The following is a 23,952-nucleotide window of genomic DNA, read 5'->3' on the forward strand; positions in this document are numbered from 1 at the left end:
CATATGTACTTAAGGTAAGGACAGGGCTGTCTATGCTGAGGTTTACATCTTGTCCCATGTTTTCTATCTAGTGAGAAGTACATAGCACAGTCAGCCCATACCTCCCAACTTTTAAAAAATGTGAAGAGGTACGGGAAGTAGTGGCACATGCACTGCGGCAAATTTATTGACCACACCCAATTTGTGGCCATGCCCCCTAATTACTATATCCATATTTAAACATTTAGCAGGTTATGCAAGTGCTCATATTTCTGGGAATTTTAGTGCAATGTTTTATGTATTATAACAGTTTTGCTTATGAAAGGGAATTGCCCTTTAAGCAGCGAGTCTCAGTTCTCCCAAGAGACTTGCTTACCTTATAAAGTCACAATTGTATCTTTGCTTATCTTAAACTGTTACAATAGTATCTAAGAGCAGGCATTAAGTGTTCTGGTCTCTCTGCCAGAGTTTCAGAAACTTTGTATCTTTTTCTGGCTGTTCACTGCAGGAGTTCAAAGAGAAACGCTGAATGTTTTAATAAAAATCCAGGACTGTGGGCTGAGCTGCAAAAATCGGGACTGTTCTGCAGAGAACAAGACAGTTGGCATGCATGGCATCAAGTATCACTTTAACCCGCTGCCACTGTAAAATATTATCAAAGTAGTAACCTCTGCTGTGGAGCTGATTTCCATCAGCAGAGACTAACTAAAGAACATATTGTGTTTTTTTGGCGAAAAATTCACCAAAATTAAAATTCTTAACAACATTGCCTATGTACAGTACTAAAAGGCAAAGAAGACAATTCGCTAGTAAAAATAACTAGAGAACTTTTGCACCGTTTCACTTGGCGGATTTTCACTCAGGCCAACGAAGTCTACTTCATCTGATTCTACCTGGTTGTTAAGATGAAGCTACATCCTCAACTGTAACTGTTAAATACAGTATATATTATTTACACTTTTTTAACCATTTGAAGCTCATGCCACATTTGTTTTAGGGTGGGCTCAAACCCTGGACTGCCGGCTAAGCTATCAAAATTGGGACTGTCCTGCAGAAAATGGGACATTTGGGAGGTATGTGGAAACACAAAGGGGCAAGTGACGCAGGTGAAAATTTGCCAGCATGATGTCATTTCGGTACTTCGCTGATTTACTAATGTTTGCTGGCGTAATTTTACTAGCAGGAGAGGAGATAGACTCTAGCGTTACTTCGCTCCCTAACGCCTGGCGAATTTGTGCTCTGGTGAATGGACGTAACTACGCAAATTCACTAAGATTTGGATTTTACTGAACGTTACCTCTTGCGCCAGACTTGCCTTCGCCACCTCAGACCAGGCGAAGTGCAATAGAATAGATAGGAGTTCCTAAAAAAATTGTTGAAAATATTTCTAAGTCCCAAAAAACGCTGGCGTATTTTCCTTTTTTCAGGGTGATAGGCTGCAAAAGAGCAAAAAATTCCCCCCCCCTACATTTCCTAACATATGGCACATAAATTATACACTGGGCTCATATGTAGGGCAATATAACAACTCTATTTTCTTTTATTAAGGTTTCCCAGGCTTGTGTAGTGTAATGTATTTGCTGCAACATATACGTCCATTCAACTTTAACTTCCCGCTGTATGCAACGTGCGGAACTTCGCTTTGTTTGGCGCAGTAATGCTAGTGCAACTTCGCCAGTGTTTGGCGCCATTGGACGCAACTTCGGATTTTAGTGAATTAGCATTGTCCTGGCGAATCTACACCTGGCAAAGTGTTGCGTTGTGAGCGAAGCCGTGGCTGGCGAATTTTCGGAGGTTAGTAAATTACCCCAAAATGTTGGAGCAAGGCACTCAGATAGGTCATGCATAGGTCAGGCTTATAGTAGATAGTAGATTAAAGTATGAAAGTTTTATTCATGCCTAACGCGTTTTGTGACACTGGGACACTTAGTTATAGGCAAGTGCAGTGACAAATATTTAGATTTAGTTTTGTTTTGTCTCAAAGGAAATATTTTAAATACATTATGTCCTGCTGCTATATCAGCAGCAGGACATTTATCTTTGCCCTGTTGTTGAGCATGTGCTAAACAGGAATTTGGCAAAGGATCTGTTATATTTTATATGTTTCCACAGTGGTTAATGTTGCAATGAAACAATTTAGGTTGCTGTGCCACTTGGGGTTTACTTGGACTGGATCTGCTGGGCTTTACATGCAGAACTAATTTCATTTTGTATTTTGAGTTATAACAAAGGTTACAGAATAAAAATGGGATCAGAGGAGCCCTGCTCACAATTGCTTGAAAGATAAAGAGTTTAGGGGGCTGGACAATAAATTACAGAAGAGCTAGGGACATCTGAGAATATAATGGACAATGTTAAAATAAAATATCAATTTTTGCTGTATATATTGTATGCAATGTAAGATGTGGCAAGTATCCATTTTGCAAGGGAATGTTGGTGACATTTAAGATCACTAATTCTGCAGTTGAATCCATACGGGTCTTGGTTACATCAGTTATTTGTAGGAAAATTAGTTCCAGTATAGGGGCAAATTCACTAAAGGGCAAATTTCGCCAGAGAACGATCCACCACACTGCGCCACTTCGCCAGGTGTAAATTCGTTGCCACTGTGCTAATTCACTAAAATGCAAAGATGCATCTGGGCAGCCAAATGCTGGCGAAGTTTCATTAGAGTTAATTCATCAGCACAAGCATTTCATGTCGATTTTTTGGTAGCCCTCATTTCTGCTTAGCGAAACTTCATTAGTACTCTTACAATTAGGTCAATTTGAATAGGTTGGGTACATATAGGTCGTATAGATGTTTTTATTAGAGATGTCGGTGCAAATGCTTGAAGTGGCCACTTATTATTACAAATGTCCAAAGAAGCATATTATATACAAAAGAGATCCTCTAATACCCTAGACATTAGTCCACCCTAAAAAAATGTGGCATGTCCCTCAAATGGTTTGGAAAGAAATGTTAACACCAACATTTTTAATAGTTAGGATGTTTTGAAGGCAATCCCGCTTTAAAATATGATAAAACACCAGCGTTTTTTTACAACTTTTATGACTTTCCAGCATACAGGATATGATCTCACTAACATAAAATTGAGGAGGATGTAGCTTCATCTTATCAGTTCGTCTGTGGTGAAGGAAACTCTGGTGAAAGAGGTAACATCCTGTAAAATTCGCAATTGAATTTGCAGAGTAACGATCGGTAGCTGGAGTGAAAATTTGCCTGGTGATAGGGCGCAAAACTGCACTTTTGCTAGTGAATTGTTGTCTACGACTGTTTGGCGATTTGACGATGTCCCTGTGGATGTGATTTCTGGCGAATTTTCGCTAGCGACGACCACTTCGTCCCTTTTGTAAATCTGCCCCATAGTGTTTTCATTGGGCAGTACCACTATATACTGTATCATTAATTTCTCTTTACAAAATGTGCCTGGGAAACGTTTTGCTGGACATTGGAGGGTTAGATACCATTGATATAATAGTTTCCTTGCAGGTTCCATATGGTTGAAGCATGTGGATAATGCAGTGCTTGCTATTTCCAAAGATAAATAGAAAATTGCCTATTTAGATTTTTTCCTGTTTAATCATAGTCAGTATCTCAGAGTCTGTAAGCAATTTATAGATTATTATGATACCTTTAGGTTCTGTTAGGTTTTTTTTTTACAGAGACTTACATGTTTAATGTCAATCATTGAAAACTAGGGCTTAGATAATCATATGAACCAGACCTGTGCATTGACCCACGCGGCTTTAACAAGAATCTCATGTTTAAAGTCAATATTGTTTTGGAGGGATAAATGTTTGGGAAGATGTAGATAAGATATAGATCTAAGATGTAGATATGGATAGGAAGAAAGAAAGATTTAGCCAATGTCAAGCTTATAGTAAGAACTTTTGGACTTTACTTCTGCATTTGGGCTCTTTGAACATTTGTGTCATGCTGATATGTTTCCTACACAGCAATTGCAGTAGTATCTATAGTTTATAATCATAATAAATGTAGTTTTTAATTAGACATAAACATATTTGACATTTTGCAGTACTTCTGGCACTCTTCAGTTCTTTTTCTATGATTTTGTTCCTAACATCTAAAAATTGGGAAAGATGTGGTTTGTTCTGTGACTCTATCTCTGGACAATAATGGCGTTGCTTGTGAAAGTGGCTGTAACAACTCACCCTGGTGGTCTAGTGGTTTGGCGGGGACGCCCGCTGCACCATCGGTGGGGATGCCCGCCTCACCTCTCCTCTTCTTCCAGTGTGCCGGTTTCTTAGGGTGTGTGCGGTGTGCATCCCCTTGGTTTATAGGCACATTTGCGCAATGGTGCGAAATTCAAAGATATTTAAAGGGTCATTTTGTATTTTCTCATTGCCCTTTATAAGGTTTATCTCTTAGAGTTCCTGGGTGCTATTTCGTTTGTTCCTGATATCTGATACCTGTTTTTGACCCCTGCCTGCCTGACTAAGCTGACTTCTGTGATCCCATCCCCTGCCTGGTAAACCGTCTATTCTGATATCTGTATTCCGACCCATGCCTATTTGACTATTCTTGATTGATCACCCGGCTTTGACCTCTGCCTGTTTGACTCCGCTTGTACTCTGCCCACACCGACCCGGTCTGTTTTGACTACTTTTCTGTCTGCTCCTTGAACTGTGACCTTCTGCCGAAAAGACTTTGCTAATGATCGTGCCCCTCTGCTCGTCCAGAACCCTTAGCTTGGCGCCTCTCTTTATAAGACCTGGCAGCATCCAATTAGCCGAGGGCTCCTCCCGAGGTGAAAGGCGGCTGTTAAAGGCGGAAGCAAGAGCCGAGACCAGGGAGCCTAGCATTGGTTCTGGATTTTGGGTGCTGATCGTGACAGTGGCTCAGTGGCACTTATTTTAGTTCAGTAGCCATTTAGCGATCACAGTGTTCATATTTCAGTAAACATGCAATGCACTTCAACGGAGCTGCATTCCACAGCCAGATGGAATCATCTCTGTCAAGAGACATGAAATCCATACACAGCTGTTCCCAATATACTGCCTCTAAACCTCCTCATTTTGAGATAGCCAATATGGTGCCTGTGTACTGGAACATTTGTTGTATTCTTGGATTAGTAAATGTTTGAGTTGCTACTGTGAGCCATTCTGGTGATCATTTATTCTAAAGCCAAATTGTAGCAAAGTAACTATGTGCCAGATGTGGACATGAATGAAAGTGATGCAGGTTTGCTAAATCTTCTCTTATACATTATTGCCACCCTAAATGTGACACTTTGGGTGCCTCAGTGAAATATTTACACCACCCAGACTAATGAAGGTCTGTATCATGTTTTCAACTTGGTGACATTATTTATGTTTTTTATGCAAACTTTCTTGTTGCCATTTGAGATCTTTGTTAAAAGGAATGTTCAGTTCTTTTGCCTATTATTTTACATGATATATATGGGCTGTTACATGTCCTTATAATTTTATTTCAGATGATAAATAGTATGATATGCATGTCAGCACGTCTAATGCAGTTAATGGATTGTATATTTAGCATTAGAGAAATGAAAAATGCAGTAAAAAAAAAAATCTAATGAACTAGGTTATAACGGTATAACTTTGCTATAGGAAAACAATACTCGTCCAGTAAAGCTATAGTTTATATTGCTTGTTAACTTTCCATGATGCTTTAACTGGAGGCTATATTGGATTGTTTATTGCAATTAGTAGCAACTGAAGCGCATACTTCTGCTCTTTTGAAGATAATTGTTATATCATGGCTGAGCATTTCTTCAGGCAGATCTTGTGTTCCATTACTGATTTTGTAGAATAGCATAAACATATGGCTTAGGTTAACATCTTACTCAGATTATGCTGTATGCACACCTGCTGCCCGCCACACATGGAAAGACCAGGTCAGACAATTTGTTATTATTCTTGTGTGGCCCTAGACTCATCATTTTTGAGGCATACAATGATGCAATATCATTTGAATTAATCGCGGTGGAAAATTGGGTTGACGGAAGAAACCAACTAGTGCCTGTGAGTACTGTCTGGAGACAAATGGGTCCTACCTCCTGTGGTGACTCAATCACTTCTCTAATCAGCTAGCTGAATTGATTTACGCCATTGGCAAAATAATTGTGAGAACAAATTGCAAAAGCACTAAATAAAATACCATGATTCATGCCTGTCAGTGTTCTGACCACAGATGAGACCTTGGTTGTGGAAAGCAATCTGTCAATTTTTTAGCTGTCAGTTTTTGGCAAATACATTTTTCTACTGGAAGATAAGACTAAATTTCATATACAAGCAATAGTTTTTACTGTTTGGAAAGTGACATGAGATTGTTATTTGTTTTATTGCACTGTATCCCAGAAGTCTAGGTTTTATGGAGTGCTGAAAATTATAAAAACCTATAGACCAATGATGAGTATTCAGACTTACAACTTATATCTAAACAACTTAAACATGTCAAGTAGAATTAGAAGATGAAAAAATAGTGCATAGAATCATAAGTGTATAACGACACATTTTCTAAAGATAGTAGAGTTGTAAGGCCAGTGCAATAATGGAAATCAGACTTCCTAATCAAGTCATATCAAATTCTGTCCTGTGTTTTGGGTGTGACCTGCGCCGTTTCTTACTAAAGAGCCACCTGAGGCGGCTCCAGTACTGCCGCCCCCCCCCTGCCCGCTTACCTTTCCAGGGGGCAGGCAGCAACGCTAGTGCTGAGAGCGTAATTGCGCTCTCTCTCACTAGTAAAGACACCAGGAGCGTTTTTTTGCCCCCAGGTGTGGCAAAGAAGCCCTACAGACAATCTCATTGTTGTAGGTTGCTCCACAACTGATTGCATTGATGTCTAATGCTTATATATTCCATCTGTAGTGCTGACCCAATTCAGGCAACACAAATGGGGAGCTGTGGAAATGCAGCAGCCACACTTGAAACACTTACTTTTAAATTCAGCAATTTATTAATGAATTAGTCCACACTCATTCTGCACTACAGCTGCCAGTACGAGTCACAGTTTGCGGGTCACTGCATATTAGTAATATACAAGTTTTATCTATAATTAATGTTGCATAAAAGAGACCATGTCACATGTCCGTGTCCTCAAGAGTAGAAGCTTGCATTTTTTGTTTTTATGCATAAGACATACAAGAGCAGGATTGATACTCTTTATAGGTAGATCATTTTCTTTTCCTGCATCAACTCAAAAGAAGGAAAATCAATTTTTGGAAAAGTCATCTAGAGAATTTATTCATATATCGTGGATATCAAAAGGAGAAGGAGCACCTTTTCACCTTTTGTAGTTATATGGAGCAAGAGCTATGATTCCCATTTTGTGGATATGATGAAGGAGCACTGATTCACCTTTTGTTGATATCAAAAGGAGAAGGGACATTAGGGGGCCCATTTACTTAGCTCGAGTGAAGGAATAGAATAAAAAAAACTTTGAATTTCGAATGTTTTTTTTGGCTACTTCGACCATCAAATTGGCTACTTCGACCATCGACCACGACTTCGACTTCTAATCGAACGATTCAAACTAAAAATCGTTCGACTATTCGACCATTTGATAGTCGAAGTACTGTCTCTTTAAAAAAAAACTTCGACCCCCTACTTCGCCACCTAAAACCTACCCAGGTGCAATGTTAGCCTATGGGGAAGGTCCCCATAGGCTTTCCTATGTTTTTTTGGTCGTAGAAAAATTGTTCGATCGATAGACTAAAATCCTTTGAATCGTTCGATTCAAAGGATTTAATCGTAATTGCGGTAAATCCTTCAGCTTCGATATTCGAAGTCGAAGGATTTACATTCAGCAGTCGAATATCGAGGGTTAATTAACCCTCGATATTCAACCATATGTGAATCTGCCCCTAATTGAAATTTTGCAGATATATGAAAAACGATCATAGATATTTTTATTTTATTTTTTAATAGAAAAATGTACTTGTAATTCTCTTTTTGTGTATAGCATATGGAGAAGAAATACAGCGTGTACCAAAAGAAACTTAAAAATTCCAGTATTGCGACAACTAGAGATGGACGAATCTGAATGCTTCACTGAAAATTCACAAAACAGCTAATATTCCCCAAAATGCATTGGAGTCTATGGAAAACAAAATGTTTTTTTGTGAAGAGTGACAATTTTTTTCACCCATTAGAGTCTATGGGCATCATTTTTACTGTGAAACTTGGCGAAAAATGTCGCTCATCACTAGTGACAACACCTCCTCGGCTTCTTCGCAGGTGCTCACTGAATTGTGAGAATTTCACAAGAGGGACAGACTTGATCGCTAAAAGAAAAGATTTCTACACTGCCAGCAGTTCAGACATTTTATGGGGCAAACCTTTGTTTATACAGAGAAGGAAGATTGATGTTTCTTTTGCATAAACCATACAAAGCAAAAAAGTATAGTCTTTGGATCTTTGGAGGGTCTCAGTTTTGCAAGTTTGAAATCATTAGCTGATTTGTGAGAAAGACAAGAAAACTTTCAGAACAAATTATGTTTATTACCTCTTGTTTTTCTTTAGATTTTATTACAATGCAGTTAAAGTAGGCTAAACATGAAAAATAAAAACAATACTCTGCCGTTGTGCAGGAGACAGAATAATCTTCCCTTCTGATATCCAAAGAGGTCTAATCCTATAAAAAAGAGCAGAATAAATGTTTAAGTCGAGAATATTTTTTCGAGTAAACAAGTCTCTGAAACTCTTTAGGCAATAGAAGAGAATGAAAGTAGTGCCCCTTAACCATGTTTAAAATCAAAGGGAAGAAAACTCATAAAAAGGATTACGTTTCAATGCTGTGGTTAAAAGAAAAAAGTTATGTTAAACAGAACGGTTGGCTGTTATACCTGAAATTTGTATAGACTGTAATGAAAACAAACTTTCATCAGGAGTAGTGATGGGCGAATAAATTCGGCTGGCATGAATTCGCGGCAAATTTGCACGTTTCACCGCAGCGATTAAATTTGCGAATCTCCCGTGAAAATTCGCTGGTAAAAACTCTCTGGCGTCAATTTCCACGATTTTTTTGTGAAAATGTCAGATTTTCATGATTTTGTAGTGAAAACCTTCAAATTTCACGAATTTTGAGTGAAAACCTTCAAATTTCATGATTTTTGAGTGAAATCCTTCAAATTTCACGATTTCTGAGTGAAAGTCCGATTTTCACGATTTTTTTAGTAAAAACTTTCCAATTTCAAAATTTTTGAGTGAAATCCTTCAAATTTCAAGATTTTTGTGTGGAATCCTTCTTATTTCACCATTTTTGCACGTGATTTGCACGTTTTTTTTCGTGAAAACGTGCAAATTTCACAATTTCGGGAACTTTCTGATTTCACGATTTCTTGGCGTTTCGGGAATTTTGCTGGAAATTCACGAAACGGGAGAAATTCGCCCATCACTAATCAGGAGTACAAAGAATGATCTAACTGCGTTGTTCACAAGGGCTTGGAATCATCTTCATAGCATCTGATAACAAGTAATGTGGAACCCAAGACTGTATGTCATAATTACTTTTTGATAATCATATCTATTGGCCAATGCCTTCACATCTGGATTTGCAATTTGTTGTCTAACTGTCCATTTGATTGTATAACTTGAAAACTGCCTATGTATGGGTGTTTAACCTTTTTTTGCCTTGTCCCGTCTTTTCCATCGATTTTCATTTTTTTTTTCACTGCTTCTATAATTCTCTGGAGTAGATATGCTCCAACTCAATGAAATGATTATGTTACCTAACCTTGACAGGACATCGAACCCACAAAAATGTTCTAATGTTAAAAATTGCAATTATAGAAATGCATTGTGGGTTGCAATTATGACCATCTCTAGCATGAAGTTAAATGCTGATTTGTGTTTCCCCTTTAACAAGAGAAAACTTTTATTTAGTCATTCCAATCAAGGAGCATAATAAGTTACTGATTATATGTTAACATTTTCTCAGTGTCATGAGGAATACACATGTGATCTGAAAAGTTCTGCAGTGCGGGTGGATTTGCTGTTATTTCTTAGTCCTTACAAAAGTTTTTTTTTTAAAGGCATTCTATTTCTGGATGAAAAAATAGAAACATATGTTTCTGAGGTTTTTATGGTTCAACCATGAGGTGTTCATCTGCAGCTGAAAATGAAATATGTAATAGAAGCTTCGTTCTGTGCTGTGTTGCTGTGGCAGAGGCATTTTAAATGTGTATTTGCAAGCTAAAAGTTGGCTCTTTCTGTTACAGAAGCAAATATGCAGTAGCTTCAAATTGCCTGTTTGCTCTGTTTAACTCAAGGAATATACATACACCATAGACTTTTCATAATGACAATAAGGGACAGATTTACTAAGGTTTGAATGGTAAATTCAATTCAAAATTTCCAAAAGCTTTGGGTCAGAACTCAAACAAATTAAAATGTAAAACCGCCAACTTGAATTTGAATGTGAGATTTATCACATCTTGACCCTGGAAACAGTTCTAATTGAACTATTCTCCACCCAAAACCTGCTGAGTTCATGTAGAAGTCAATGGCAGAGGTCCCTTGAACTATTTGAAGATGTAAATAGTAGTTATAAGCCAAATTGTTCCAATGGGAGGGGAAAAAAATGATGCGTCTCAAATTTGATGCACAAAAGTCGAGGGTTTTTTTCAGAGAAAAACTCAATTAGAATTAGATTAGTTTCGAGTTTTCGGGTCGGGACTATTCGATCGAATTTTAGACTTTGAATTTTTTCACAAATAACATACCATTCAAACTGAGAATAAAATCAAATTTATTAGAGTTTAAAAATTTCACGACTCTTAAATTCGACTTTTGATAAATATTCATTGAAATCATGAACTTGTGTCGAACATACTGCCCCTTTAAGAAATATGTAACATGCTGTCAATGTTATAGTTCATAACTTGTGGAAGGCTAGAAGCTTGACATTCTGACCTAGCACGTTTTCTGTGTCACTGCTGTAATATATATTTCTTGAAATGTTTGCATGAAGTTCTGGTTATGTTATATGATCTTTCCAATTGTTGGTACATATGACAGGGGGCTGCTTTGCTGTGCTCCTTTAATTTACACAGCTCTAAGGCTTTACTTGTTTTAATCAAAATATATTTACCAGTTCCTCTTGCTTATCATTTCCTGCTTCTTGCCATGGTTCCTGGGGCCTTTCTTCAACAAGTGGTGGCAGTGGATGTAATGGGAACGTAGGCTGCCCATTCTGGCTCTCATGGTCAGGTTTGGAGGGCTCTAACAGCTGAGTATTTGTTGGATACTGACCATCAGAATTGAACAGATATATGGGCTTGAGCTGATGTGTATGTTGGGGTGTCAGAGGAATTAGAGGATGATGAACGGGTACAGGTACAAGTGGCTGTTGAGGTATCAGCAATGGGTGATGAGATGGCAGTTTTGGAACTGCATTCTGACTTGGGAGCTGTTGCTGTTGCATCATAGGCGGCACTGGTATCATAGGGCTCTGAAGCCAACCAGACACAGGTTCATAGCCATAATTTGGATACTGGGAAAAAATATAAAAAGAATTAAGGTTGTCTTTTGTTTTTTTAAACATTTCACACGAATGACCTATGCCAATCTTATAATATTTGTAAATAAAAACATGTTTGCAAGGTTATTTAAAAGACTTTACTGCAGATCAGGGATGAAAGTGCTGTAGGAAGAACGTCCCTGGACTGCAAGCTAATAATCAAATAGCAGTCCATGTACAGATACTATGCATACTTGACTTTAAACCTTGCATATATTCAGGTATGGGAGATATTATCTAGAAAGTGTGAGACCTGGGTATTTCCAGAATTTCTGTAATTTGGATCTCCAAACCTTAAAGGAGAACTAAACCCTAAAAATGAATATGGATAAAAATGCCATATTTTATATACTTAACTTATTGCACCAGCCTAAAGTTTCAGCTTCTCAATAGCAATAATGATCCAGGAGTTCAATCTTGTCACAGGGGGCCACCATCTTGGAAAGTGTCTGCGACACTCACTTGCTCAGTGGGCTCTGAGCAGCTGTTGAGAAGCTAAGCTTAGGGGTTGTCGCAAATTTACAAGTAGAAAATGAGGTTTGTCTGTAATATAAGCTGATGCTACAGGGCTGATTATTAAATTCCGATGCTAGTTGCACTGGTTTCTGTGCTGCCATGTAGTAATTATCTGTATTAATTACTAATCAGCCTTATATTGTGACATTTATATTCTATGTGTACTGTATATTTTTAGCCGGTCCCTAAGCTCAGTAACTGACATCAGCACAGAGCATGTGCAGTGAATCAGCAGAAAAAAAGATGAGGAACTACTGGGGCATCTTTGGAGACACAGATCTTCCCTGCTAATGGGCTGTGGTTGCCTTGGGCTGAAACCCAAAACATAATGTACAACATTTCTAGCCTACTTCTTTATTTAGTTTTATTTAGGCTTTAGTTAAAAATGTAATAAACCCAAATGGATTGCTTGCCACCAATATAGTTTCATGCAGGTTAGTTAGGATCAAGTGCAAGGTACGAATAAAAATGGATAAAATAGACTCTAGGTAGATGGCCTTCCCTTAGTTTGGATATTTATGGATAATAGGTTTCTGTATAACGGTTCACTGCACCTGTATTTTTAATATGAAACCAAAGTAATTTTATTTTTTTGTGCTAAACAGTTAACATGAACAGACCTATTTATTTTTATGGGAATTAGCGGCACATACCCAATGAACTGCATGTGGGCTCAGTTCAGCTCTAGCCAGTTGGAGGTGCTCAAAAATCAGTGCCCTCTGCCTGGAAATACTGAAAGTTGCCCTTGTGCAATAATAATGAGATAGAAGCAAAGCGGCACAGTTTCATCCCAATGAAACCCTAGAATGTAGTCAAGTCTGTAGACCCTTATACTAAGAAAAGCAGAATGCAGACCTGAAGTTTACCCTTTAGAATTACAGATATTATACGCATGCCCCTGCCTAATTCTTACCTGATTTTTCATCATAGATTGGTACCATTTTATAGGTGATAATATCTTAGATAAAAAAAACAAATGATTCATGATTGTTATACAGTACATACAGTATACATTTGTTGATTAGCCACAGAGTGACTAGTTATTTAAAGGGCATCTAAACCCTCAAAATAAATTGGTGTAAACTGAGTGGTCAGCAAATATTGCCCTTTAACAATGACCTCAGAGGAAATGCAGCTCTAAATGTAACAAGAAGTGTGGAAAAAAAAACTTTCAACTCATTGGCTGAAGTAGCCTGGTTTGTGTGTGAGCACAAAGAATCGTATGAATCAGGGGACGGTGCTTAGTACTATTTAGAATTATTGGCACTTATTACAATAAAAGCTCATGTTTATGAAAATGGTTAATTGAGATGAATCTTTGTTTTACAAATGAGCTTTTTATGTGCTATATTTTTGTAGAGACCTGCAATGTTCTGGGGTATAGTTCCTCTTTAAAAGCCCTGAAGCCCAACTGTATTTTCTGTATTCAGTTAACTCTTAGGGGCAGATTTATCTAGTGTGAAAATTCGAATTAAAACAATTTGAATTTCAAGATATTTTTTGTGTACTTCGACTAGGGAATAGTCCAAATTTGATTTGAGTTATTAAAAAATTTGTCTGTTTAAAACTTCAAACATTTGCCATCTAAAACCTGCCAAATTGCTGTTTTAGCCTTTGGGGGACCTCCTAGAACCTATTTGGAGTAAATTGTTGAACTTCGAAAAATATAATTTTTTTTTTAGAAAAAACTTTGAATCGAATATGATTCGAATTAGAACAAAAACCGCCTATTCCCCCCTGAAAAAAAAACTTTTTTATTCGAAATTTGACCCTTGATAAATCTGCCCCTTAGTCTCAGTTGAGCCAGAAGTTAGGCTTTAGTAGTCTAAAAATGCAAATACTGTATCTCAGAAACCACTAAAAATAGAAAATGAATGTAAATTGAAACAAGTTTTAGAACCATGAGTAAGGTTACATGAATTCATTTTTGAATTTAGATCCCCCTTTACATAATATGCACCTTTGGGCTTATTTACAAAAGGGGGCAGGTTGCAAACTGCAAGAAAATAAATCATTCACAGCCATGTATAAGGTGGCAACTGGGTGCAGGAATTCATCCATTTCCAATTTTATTAAGTCAATGACAATGCACAGAATGTGTAAGCTATTAATATATGGGTAACATTGACTGTGTGTAACTTGCAAACAGAAGGCTATATTTGTTGGTTTGTCATTTAAAATTGATACTGTATATATACTGAAATTTCTGGTAATTTAATTCATGAAACAGAATCTACTACAAATCTAAAAACATTAACTAGATAGATAGATAGATAGATAGATAGATAGATAGATAGATATATGTGGCACCCATTCCCAGATTTCATAAAGGGACATGACTGTATACCAGGCAGTCCAGTAAACAAACAATAGCAAAGCGCAAATATGCAATAAGTTGCCAAGGCAATCCTGTGGGTGTTATACGAGAGAAGCACAATGCACAATTCTGAACAAGGACATTAAGCCACCTTTCTGGCAATGAATGGAAAAGGATGTGACACATAAATACTTGAAAAGGCTAGAAATATAGATGGAAAGATGTAAACATGTGCGACTGACCTCATAACTGAAGTTTACATACCCAGGATGCTGTGGTTGTGGCGGAAGCTGCAAATTCATATGTATTAATAAATTAAAACATTTGATAAGGACCAAAAATGTACATTTCCTTCCAAAATACATCATAAATAAAAGTCGATTTGTTCAATAAATATTTTTTGTACAATGTATGCCATTTTTGTTTCTCACTTTCATTATGGCTAAAGTAAATGCTCCCAAAGCCATAAATATATGTTAACCTCCTCCTATATACAGTTCATATGGCTTTATGCCCCAAATGTATTTCTTTATAATACACAAAAGCTATGAATATCCTGTAAATTATATCCTTATAAACGGTGAGTTCTGATGTCATCAGTTATAAACGGTGAGTTCTGATGTCATTTCTGTCACATGACTCATTGAAATTTGTGTATTATAATTAATAAAGTACCCCCAGTTGCAAAATATGAGGATATTATAAGTTACCTCGGAGTTCCATGACCTGTATAAAAACACTCGGCCTTCAGCCTCGTGCTTTTATATGGTCATGAAACTCCTCGGTAACTTATAATATCCTTATATTTTACAAGAGGGGGTACTTTATTCACTATATTATTCACATTTTGTCTTTTTACCTTCTATTTTTAATATTTCCCAGTGTCTATACATGTTTTTTTTATTATGGATATAAATTTGCAGTAGAATTTGATGGCAAGTTATTGTGTGATGCTTTCATTTTCCTCTTCATTTCTACCATCTTTGCAATCCTTTATGTATTTATCATCAAATAACATCTAGAATGGGAACATAATTTTTTTGCAGCCCAGAGGCTAGAATTTGGCAGCTGCTGTTCCACCTCATTAAACAGGTTGACCAGCTGTCATCATACAAATAGCGAAACATCAGTAAAGATTATTATAACAGATTATGCCGCTTTCTTTTTTTTTCCTCTGAAGAAAACCTTTTTTAACATGTTGGAATGAAAATCTACTAAAAGCATTAGGCATAGATTATAGATCGTCCAGTTGTATTGCTAGAAACTAAAAATATACAGTAGCTGAATGGAGATCATTATGTTTTTAACAAATATATCAATATACATCTTTCACAATAACATATATTGCATTTTATACATTCCCAAATGTAATGTCAAATTAACAGAATTGTGAATACTTACAGGAAGAGAAAAGGCTGCTCCAATGAGAGCTGTTAGCATTACCAATGGCCTCATTGTCTTGGTCAGCTGGTCTGTTCTTAGAAATAAATACAGTAGTCGGTGCAAGACTTAATATATCATTAGATGATAGTATGATGCTGCTTCTCAACATTCATAAGACAAAACATCGATACAGAGCCTTCAGACCCTTTACCTATTCCATACCTTCCAACTGTCCTGTTTTTAGAGGGACAGTCCCTCTTTTGACAGCTCAACCTGCAGTCCCTCATTTGCACTGGAAAGTCACGTTTTTCTCTGCACTGAACAGCCAGAAAAAGAAACAATGTTTCTAACTTAATTGGCTTTTGGCAGAGAGCCCAAAACAGCCACCAGGTGCACTTGGAAACTTTTGTAACAATTTCAGATAAGCAAATAAGTAATTGTAACAATATAAGATAACAGGTCCCTTGGGAAAAGTTAGACTCACAGCTTAAAGGGCAAGTCACCTTCATTAGCAAAACTGTAATAACTGGAAAAAAAAACATAGAAATGTGTTCAAACTTTCATAACCTGCCAAATTTTGTACAATTAACATGGTAAGTAGGGGGTGTGTTTACAAAAATGGGCATGGTCAAAAAAAATGTGTCGCGCTACGCAAACTATTCTCCTATTTTATTTATTAACAAGTACTACGCATAAATGTTGATTTATGTGACTTTTAAAGGGTATCTTCAAGTTTAGATAACTTCTGTGTATGCTGTCCCTATTTCTTTAAGAGCTACATACCTGAAATCTACTAGAAAATAATTTAAACAATAAATAAATAAACCCAATAGGCTGATTCAGCTTCCAATAATGATTCATTCAAACTTAGTTTGTATCAAGTGCAAGGTACTGTTTTATTATTACAGAGAAAAAGCAAATCATTTTTAAAAAAATGGATTTGGACAAAATGGAGTCTATGGAAGATGGCCTTGTGGATAATGGGTTTCCAGATAACAGATGCCTAACTGCACTTACACCAGAAATTAAGCCTTTTTTTACATCTATCATAATAACATTGTATTTGCATGCCATTTATAATTTTGTCATAAAGTACTGTATTTGCCTGATGTTTTTACATTAACTATCTGGTCCCCATGTTCCCTTATGAGGCACCTGCCATATTTGTTTTGTCTTTAAAATGCTGTTTAATAAATATGTATGTACTGTAAATAAGGAGCGTTGCCACAAAACAAAACCTTTGAGGTTCAACAGGCGTGTTCGTGTTGAGGTGGGTAAGAAAATACGTGATTTTAAGGCGAGAATCGAGATGAAAAAGGGTATTGCAGTTTTGGTTTTGTAACTAACAACTTATCTAATTCCAGGCAGTGTCATTCTGTGGCTACTAAAGTAAATAAAATGTCTTGCATAAAAAAGGGCATTAACTCAAGGGATGAAAACATAATTATGCCTCTTTATAGGTCCCTGGTAAGGCCTCATCTGGAGTATGCAGTGCAGTTTTGGACTCCAGTCCTTAAGAGGAATATAAATGAGCTGGAGAGAGTGCAGAGACGTGCAACTAAATTGGTTAGAGGGATGGAAGACTTAAATTATGAGGGTAGACTGTCAATGTTGGGTTTGTTTTCTCTGGAAAAAAGATGCTTGCGAGGGGACATGATTACACTTTACAAGTACATTAGAGGACATTATAGACAATTAGTAGGGGACCTTTTTACCCATAAAGAGGATCACCACACCAGAGGCCACAGATTTAGACTAGAGAAATAAAACTTTAATTTGAAGCAACATAGGTGGTACTTCTCAGTGAAGATAACGAGGTTGTGGAATGCACTACCAGATAATGCTGTGATGGCTGATTCTGTTAATACCTTTAAGAGTGGCTTGGATGATTTGTTGAACAAGTATAATAACCAAGGCTATTGTGATCCTAAAATCTACAATTAATATAGATATTGGCGTGTGCAGTTCATATGAGTGTATAGAGGGGTCAGTGTGAGTGTGTGTATGGATGCTGGGTTTCATTTGGAGGGGTTGAACTTGATGGACATTGGTCTTTTTTTTTAACCCAATTTAACTACTGTATGTAACGATATTTGTGCAGCAGCAGTCAATTGCAATTGGAGAATATAACTGACAGGTTAAGTTGGCAAAACAGACAGGTTTAAGAACTTCAAGTAACACTTACAAAAGTAGTCTTATCAGAGATCAACATGACCTATATGTACATTTTACTGTATATTAATATTTTTAAGAGGCGTTATTTAGTGTCAGTATCACTTTAAATAAGCTTTTTATTTAAGTGCTTACTGGATTCTGGTGTTCTTTGCATGCCCCTCTTCCATACTTTTGCCATAGTATGAATTGTCGGCAAACATTATGAATGCTGTGCTTATATGTGAGGGAAAAAGTCAGAGAATGAGCAGTAGCAGTTGAAGATCATTCTGCCCTTACTCTTCATCAGAATTCAACAGTAACAGTTTGTTACATATGAAGATACAGAGCAATTTTGTAAAAGTTCCTACTTCCAAAATGTATATGGACAGCATGGACACTCAGAATGAATATTTCAAATGTTTCAGTGTGTATTATTCAATATACAGATTCTTAAGGAAAATGTAAAAAAAAAAAAAAAAAAAGAGTCTGCTGTGGGCTGCAAGTCGAAATAGGGGCTACCAATACCCAATCACAGCCCTTATTTTGAAACCTCAGGAACTTTTTGCATGCTTGTGTTGCTTATTTTATACTTGTGTGTGGCTTATGGGTAAAAAAGAGTTGGGGACCCCTGCATAAACCATGACACTGAACTATCTTTGTTTTCAGATATTTTGAGAGTCAAACAGAAGCAGAATTTGCAAATGGCCACCTTAAATATCTTTTCTCATGATTGGACAAACCTGCCTATGAAGTTCAAGGCTTAATAAACTAATCAAACCAATTTGGTGTTGCCAGTTATCAGTATTGAGCAGTTACATTCATTCAAATTAGCTAAATTACAAGGGTACCAAAATTTTTGCACAGCCAGTTTTTCACATATGATTTAATTTCATACAACTGAATACTGCTTCACTAAAAATCTTTGTTCAGAAAACATCCCAGTACTCAGATGTTCCTGGGAAATGACAGTGGAGTAAATTATTATGCATATTTCATATGAATGTATGTATGTCTTTATTAGTGATGTTGGTTAAAAATGTCCAAGGAAGCAAAATAAAGATAAACGAGAACCTCTATTGTCCTAAAAATCAGCCCACCAAAAGCATAAATAACATATATTTAGTTACATTTGAGGATGTAGCTTCATCTTAATAATCAGGTAGAACCAGATGAAGTAGACTTTGGCAAAAAAGGGTAACACATTGGAAAGTTCACACTTTCATAAATTTGTGGATTAACGATCGTTCACCTGATCGAAAATTCACCTGGCGAAATGGTGCAAAAGTTCTCTAGTTCTTTTTGCTAGTGAATTGTCTTTTTCGCCATTTAGTAAATAGTCAACGTTGTTGAGAATTGACATTTTGGTAAATTTTTCCCTTTAGTAAATGTGCCCCCAGTCTCTGTTGATGGAAATCAGCTCCACAGCAGAGGTTACCACTTGGGTAGTATTTTACAAGCCCAGCGGGTTAAAGTGCTACTTGATGTCATGCCTCCCAACTGTCAAGTTTTCTACAGGACAGTTCCGATTCTGACAGCTCAGCCCGCAGTCCTGGATTTTTATAAAAAAGTCCATATTTTCTCTTTGATCTCTTTGATGATGCAAGAAAAAGATACAAAGTTACTGAAAGTTAATTAAATAAGAGGCTTTTTGTCAGAGAGCCCAGAATACTTAGTATCTGCACTTGTAACAATTTAAGATAAGCAAAGATACAATTGTAACTATTTAAGATAAGCCAATCTCTTGGGAGAATTGAAACTAGCAGTTAAAAGACCAATTTCACGTTCATTCGAAAAACTGTTATAACACATAAAATATGGCCCTCAAACTTCATAACCTGCCAAAGTTTGCAAAATGGACATGGTAATTAGGGTGTGTGGCCATAAACAGTTTGCTGTGCAGAGATATGTTTGTCCCTATTTCTATTTTCCAAATGTTGGAAGATATTATTAATGCTTTAATATGTCCTCAATGTAGTCCCTCTTAATTTGCCCTTACCCTATGCAAAGCATTGCATCATAGATTTAATATATGTAATATAATATATATAGTTTTATTGGCACAATAATCTCCCAATCCTAAGAGCTCATTTACTAAAATAGGTTTGAGATGTACAAATGCAGTTGCCAGTACTGTATTAACAAAGCAGGCACTTGCCTTCATTTTTAAATTCTAGTAGACAATTCAAAATGAATCGCCGATTTCTTTTAGCAACATCACTTTTTGCATTAATAAAAACGCCTTTTAGTTACATTTGTTTACATATTTAGGTCTTAATTTACCTTAGAGCTCAGAGTGTAGAGAAGCTTTTTTTTTTTTAAATGAAAGCTGCCTTAAGACTATTATTTCACCAGATGCAGGCATGTGGAATTGAGTAGGTGGTGAAGAATGCAAGAGAAACAAGTGACTGAGGTGAAGTGTGAATAAGGCCAGCTCTCTTGGGAATGTGCAAAACTGTTTTCTTCTTCTGTACAAATGATGCAACTCTGAAAAATGTATTGAATAGTCTCTAGTAAAAATATAAAGATCCTACAGTGTAGTAAATGTTGTGTCCTGCTTTCAGGTCATATTATGGCCCTTATTTATCAAAATCCACATTTGTCTGATATTTTATTTAAAAAAAGTCAGACCATACTAAAATCCACAATTTGATCTTATCTCTATTATTAAAAAAAAGCTTGTTTTAATCACATCGGGGATAAACCCAAATCATACAATTTTTTCAGGCTTTTTCCCGAAAAGTTTGGATTTTTGCTAGAAAAGCCATAAAAAGTTGGATTTTTGGGCTAATTCCAGCGTAGACCACAGAAACTATCAAATAGGATAGAGGCCTCTCCCATTGACTTATATACAACCTCAGCAAATCTAAGATGGCGGGTTTTTGCATCCTTGGGGTATAATAAATCTTGAAAAATTTGAGGGTTTTTTTCCACTAAAAATTCAGATTTTATAATTTTATATAAATCCAAGTTAATGCAAAAGGAAATGGTTAATCACAGGGGATGCCAATTTGTTAGGTTCCCTCCCCAGTGAGTTTAATCTCTATCCTAGACCCTAGGACCCACTTCTCTTCACTCAAAAACACAGAGGCCCACGGTACTTCTTGATAGAGTGCTTACAAATACGCAGGAGATCATTATGCAGGGGCATTATCTGTTCACTGGAAATATACTTATCTACCCAATATGGAGTAGGTTACATTTCTCTGAATTCCTTGTTTAGCTTTCATAATTGAAATACTAGCTCCATAATTGGCTTCTCCTTAAGAAATCAAATTTAGCTAGGAACGATTCTAGATTTACTTCCTCTTAAGTCATCACACCCAATCCAGCCACCACCCACCCGTATCTTTTGCACTACAAGCAGGGCGAGGTGGGGTTGCATGGCTAGTACAGAGGACACAGATGTACACTGTCCAATAAAATTATAGCCTGATTTCTGTTTTAATAGCAGGAAATTTGAAATTTACCAGGGGTAGTTGTTTGCCTCTCTTGGTAAAATGCCTTTTAGGCACTTTTCTTTCCTATGTTATTTAAATATCTTGGCATGTGTTTATGGAACAGATAATCAGTATGTTCCATTAGGGAGATTATAGGCCAAAATATATTGGGACTTTGACATCAAAGGACATACTTTTTTCAACCTGGTTGCACACGGATTTATTATACAGCTGGCTTAATCTCAATCAAATCAAATTCTATAAGCTTATCTTATCTACTGAATATTTTGTCAACAAAACTGTGGTGCACCAGTTGAAAGATTGGCCAACCATTGGTCTGCTCCAGCACATGCATGTAGTCGTCTACCAACCTGAACTTACAACTCCCGCTCTTCATTACAATTTCATCTTATTAAGGACATTTTGTCTTCCCTGTGTGTGGTCACGTTGTCGAAATATCTGTGAAGTCAGTCAGCTTGCCAATGCAATGGGTTCGTTGAATTTTAAATTTTTAATTCAAGTCATTTCAATTGTAGTGTTGGAAATATATTGCCATTATCACATGTTTCTTTTACTTCCCTTGCAGGACATTCATTTCCTTTGGGTTACTTTTGGAATTAAGTTCCTTTAATAGCAAAGCAAACCAAATAGGAGAGGGCTTAAGTATTAGATTAGTAAGAAGAAAACACTGGCATTCAGTTTTCTTATTGGACTGAATCCCCGTTGTTGCTGAGTATTGTAAATAATGTTCTTACCTTTGGCTGAACTGGTTACTGCAGAGCATGTGGAAGGTATGCTATGCAAGTCCCTGGAAGCATAACATTTAAATCATTCTGTATCTCTCATGCAGCCAATCACCATTCAGAAGGGAAAATGCAGGGGCATAAGATGTCAGCATATTTACTATCCAATTAAATGAAAATGCTATGTTTACTTAAAATATTATACCTCTCTTAAATAGCATGTGCCATTACTGTAAAAGGAAAAACAAAAACTGCATTTCAGCCAACCTGTACCCAGTGATTTACTCACCTCCCAATGTGGATTTGCTAACACAGCGCAGTTTCACTTGCCAAATAATATGTTTTCATTTATATGGAGAAAACAGGAAGCTATAAGCAAAATAGCAAATATTGCAACATTTGAATTCAGAGCTAAGCTATTTTAAAGGGAAACTATAGTTAAAAGTCATTCCGCTCCCATACGAAGGGGCATTTTGTGGAAGAGAAACTTTATAGGGTTTACCAACGGAACAGACATAAGTGCCTCCCACATACAGGGAACACATCGGACTGCAAGCTGCTCTCTGCCTTTTAGACAGTTTTCATAGTGAGCCATGTTCTTTATGCCTGCATTTGGGTGACAGTTAGGGATGTAGCGAACGTCGGAAAAAAAGTTCGCGAACATATTCGCGAACTTGCGCAAAAACGCGAGCGGTTCGCGAACGGTTCGCGAACCCCATAGACTTCAATGGGAAGGCGAACTTTAACATCTAGAAAAGACATTTCTGGCCAGAAAAATGATTTTAAAGTTGTTTAAAGGGTGCAACGACCTGGACAGTGGCATGCCAGAGGGGGATCAAGGGCAAAAATGTATCTGAAAAATCTGCCTGTGTGTGCTTGGAAGAGATAGTGTAGGGGGAGAGCTGTTAGTGATTTCAGGGACAGATGATAGTAAGTTTGCTGGCTAGTAATCTGCTTGATACTGCTCTGTATTGGAGGGACAGAAGTCTGCAGGGATTTGAGGGACATTTTAGCTTAGGTAGCTTTGCTGGCTAGTAATCTACTGTTCTCTTTAAACAACTGCCATACGTTGACCTTGTAGGCATTGTTTGCCCAGTTTTTTTGGACGCAGCCACTGAAGCACAGTTGCCAGAAAAAATATGCCATATAAATGCTGAAAATAGTCATTTTTCGCCATACGTTGACCTTGTAGACATTGTTTGCCCAGTTTTTTTGGACGCAGCCACTGAAGCACAGTTGCCAGAAAAAATATGCCATATAAATGCTGAAAATAGTAATTTTTCGCCATACGTTGACCTTGTAGACATTGTTTGCCCAGTTTTTTTGGTTGCAGCCACTGAAGCACAGTTGCCAGAAAAAATATGCCACATAAATGCTGAAAATAGTCATTTTTTGCCAAAAAAAGTGACTCCGGTGTTTTTTCTGGAGACGGTAATATTATGGATATTTAGACAGAATGGGAACAAGGTCACACAGCTCGATGGCGGGTTGAAGAAAACAGTGTGCAAATAATGCCTACAAGGCCAACGTATACACTACTACAGCGGTGGATACGGATTACGTAAAATATATGAATGCTGCTTGAAAAAAGTGACTCCGGTGTTTTTCTGGAGACGGTAATATTATGGATATTTAGACAGAATGGGAACAAGGTCACACAGCTCGATGGCGGGTTGAAGAAAACAGTGTGCAAATAATGCCTACAAGGCCAACGTATACACTACTACAGCGGTGGATACGGATTACGTAAAATATATTATGGCTGCTTGAAAAAAGTGACTCCGGTGTTTTTTCTGGAGACGGTAATATTATGGATATTTAGACAGAATGTGAACAAGGTCACACAGCTCGATGGCGGGTTGAAGAAAACAGTGTGCAAATAATGCCTACAGGGCAAATAATGCCTAAAAGGTCAACT

At 37.0% G+C, this 23,952-nt stretch overlaps 2 protein-coding genes across 6 annotated transcripts in view; one reads left to right on the forward strand and one right to left on the reverse strand.

The window, feature by feature from the left end:
* LOC108708949 (rho GTPase-activating protein 6) overlaps positions 1 to 23,952 on the forward strand; it is a 145,512-nt gene that overhangs the window by 43,915 nt on the left and 77,645 nt on the right. The gene's annotated exons all lie outside the window — the stretch shown is intronic.
* On the reverse strand, positions 8,445 to 22,373 carry amelx.S (amelogenin X-linked S homeolog). Of its 4 annotated transcripts, none has more exons than XM_041582960.1 (6): positions 22,324 to 22,373; positions 15,719 to 15,789; positions 14,560 to 14,607; positions 12,914 to 12,958; positions 11,056 to 11,457; positions 8,445 to 8,598 (listed from the first exon to the last, which is right to left on the reverse strand). In XM_041582960.1, the coding sequence occupies exons 2-6, from the start codon at positions 15,770 to 15,772 to the stop codon at positions 8,593 to 8,595; spliced, it is 555 nt and encodes a 184-aa protein (XP_041438894.1). In that variant the 5' UTR covers positions 15,773 to 15,789; positions 22,324 to 22,373; the 3' UTR covers positions 8,445 to 8,592.

The sequence above is a fragment of the Xenopus laevis genome, chromosome 2S (assembly GCF_017654675.1).
Source record: "Xenopus laevis strain J_2021 chromosome 2S, Xenopus_laevis_v10.1, whole genome shotgun sequence".
NCBI lineage: Eukaryota > Metazoa > Chordata > Amphibia > Anura > Pipidae > Xenopus > Xenopus laevis.

Coding starts and splice junctions, on each gene's coding strand:
- amelx.S (XM_041582959.1), bottom strand. CDS start 22,075: ATGCTCTGCAGTAACCAGTTCAGCCAAAG. Junction 15,795..22,046: donor AGTAACCAGTTCAGCCAAAG/GTAAGAACATTA, acceptor TTTATTTCTAAG/AACAGACCAGCTGACCAAGA. Junction 11,458..12,913: donor AATCTATGATGAAAAATCAG/GTAAGAATTAGG, acceptor ATTTTTTCCCAG/TATCCAAATTATGGCTATGA.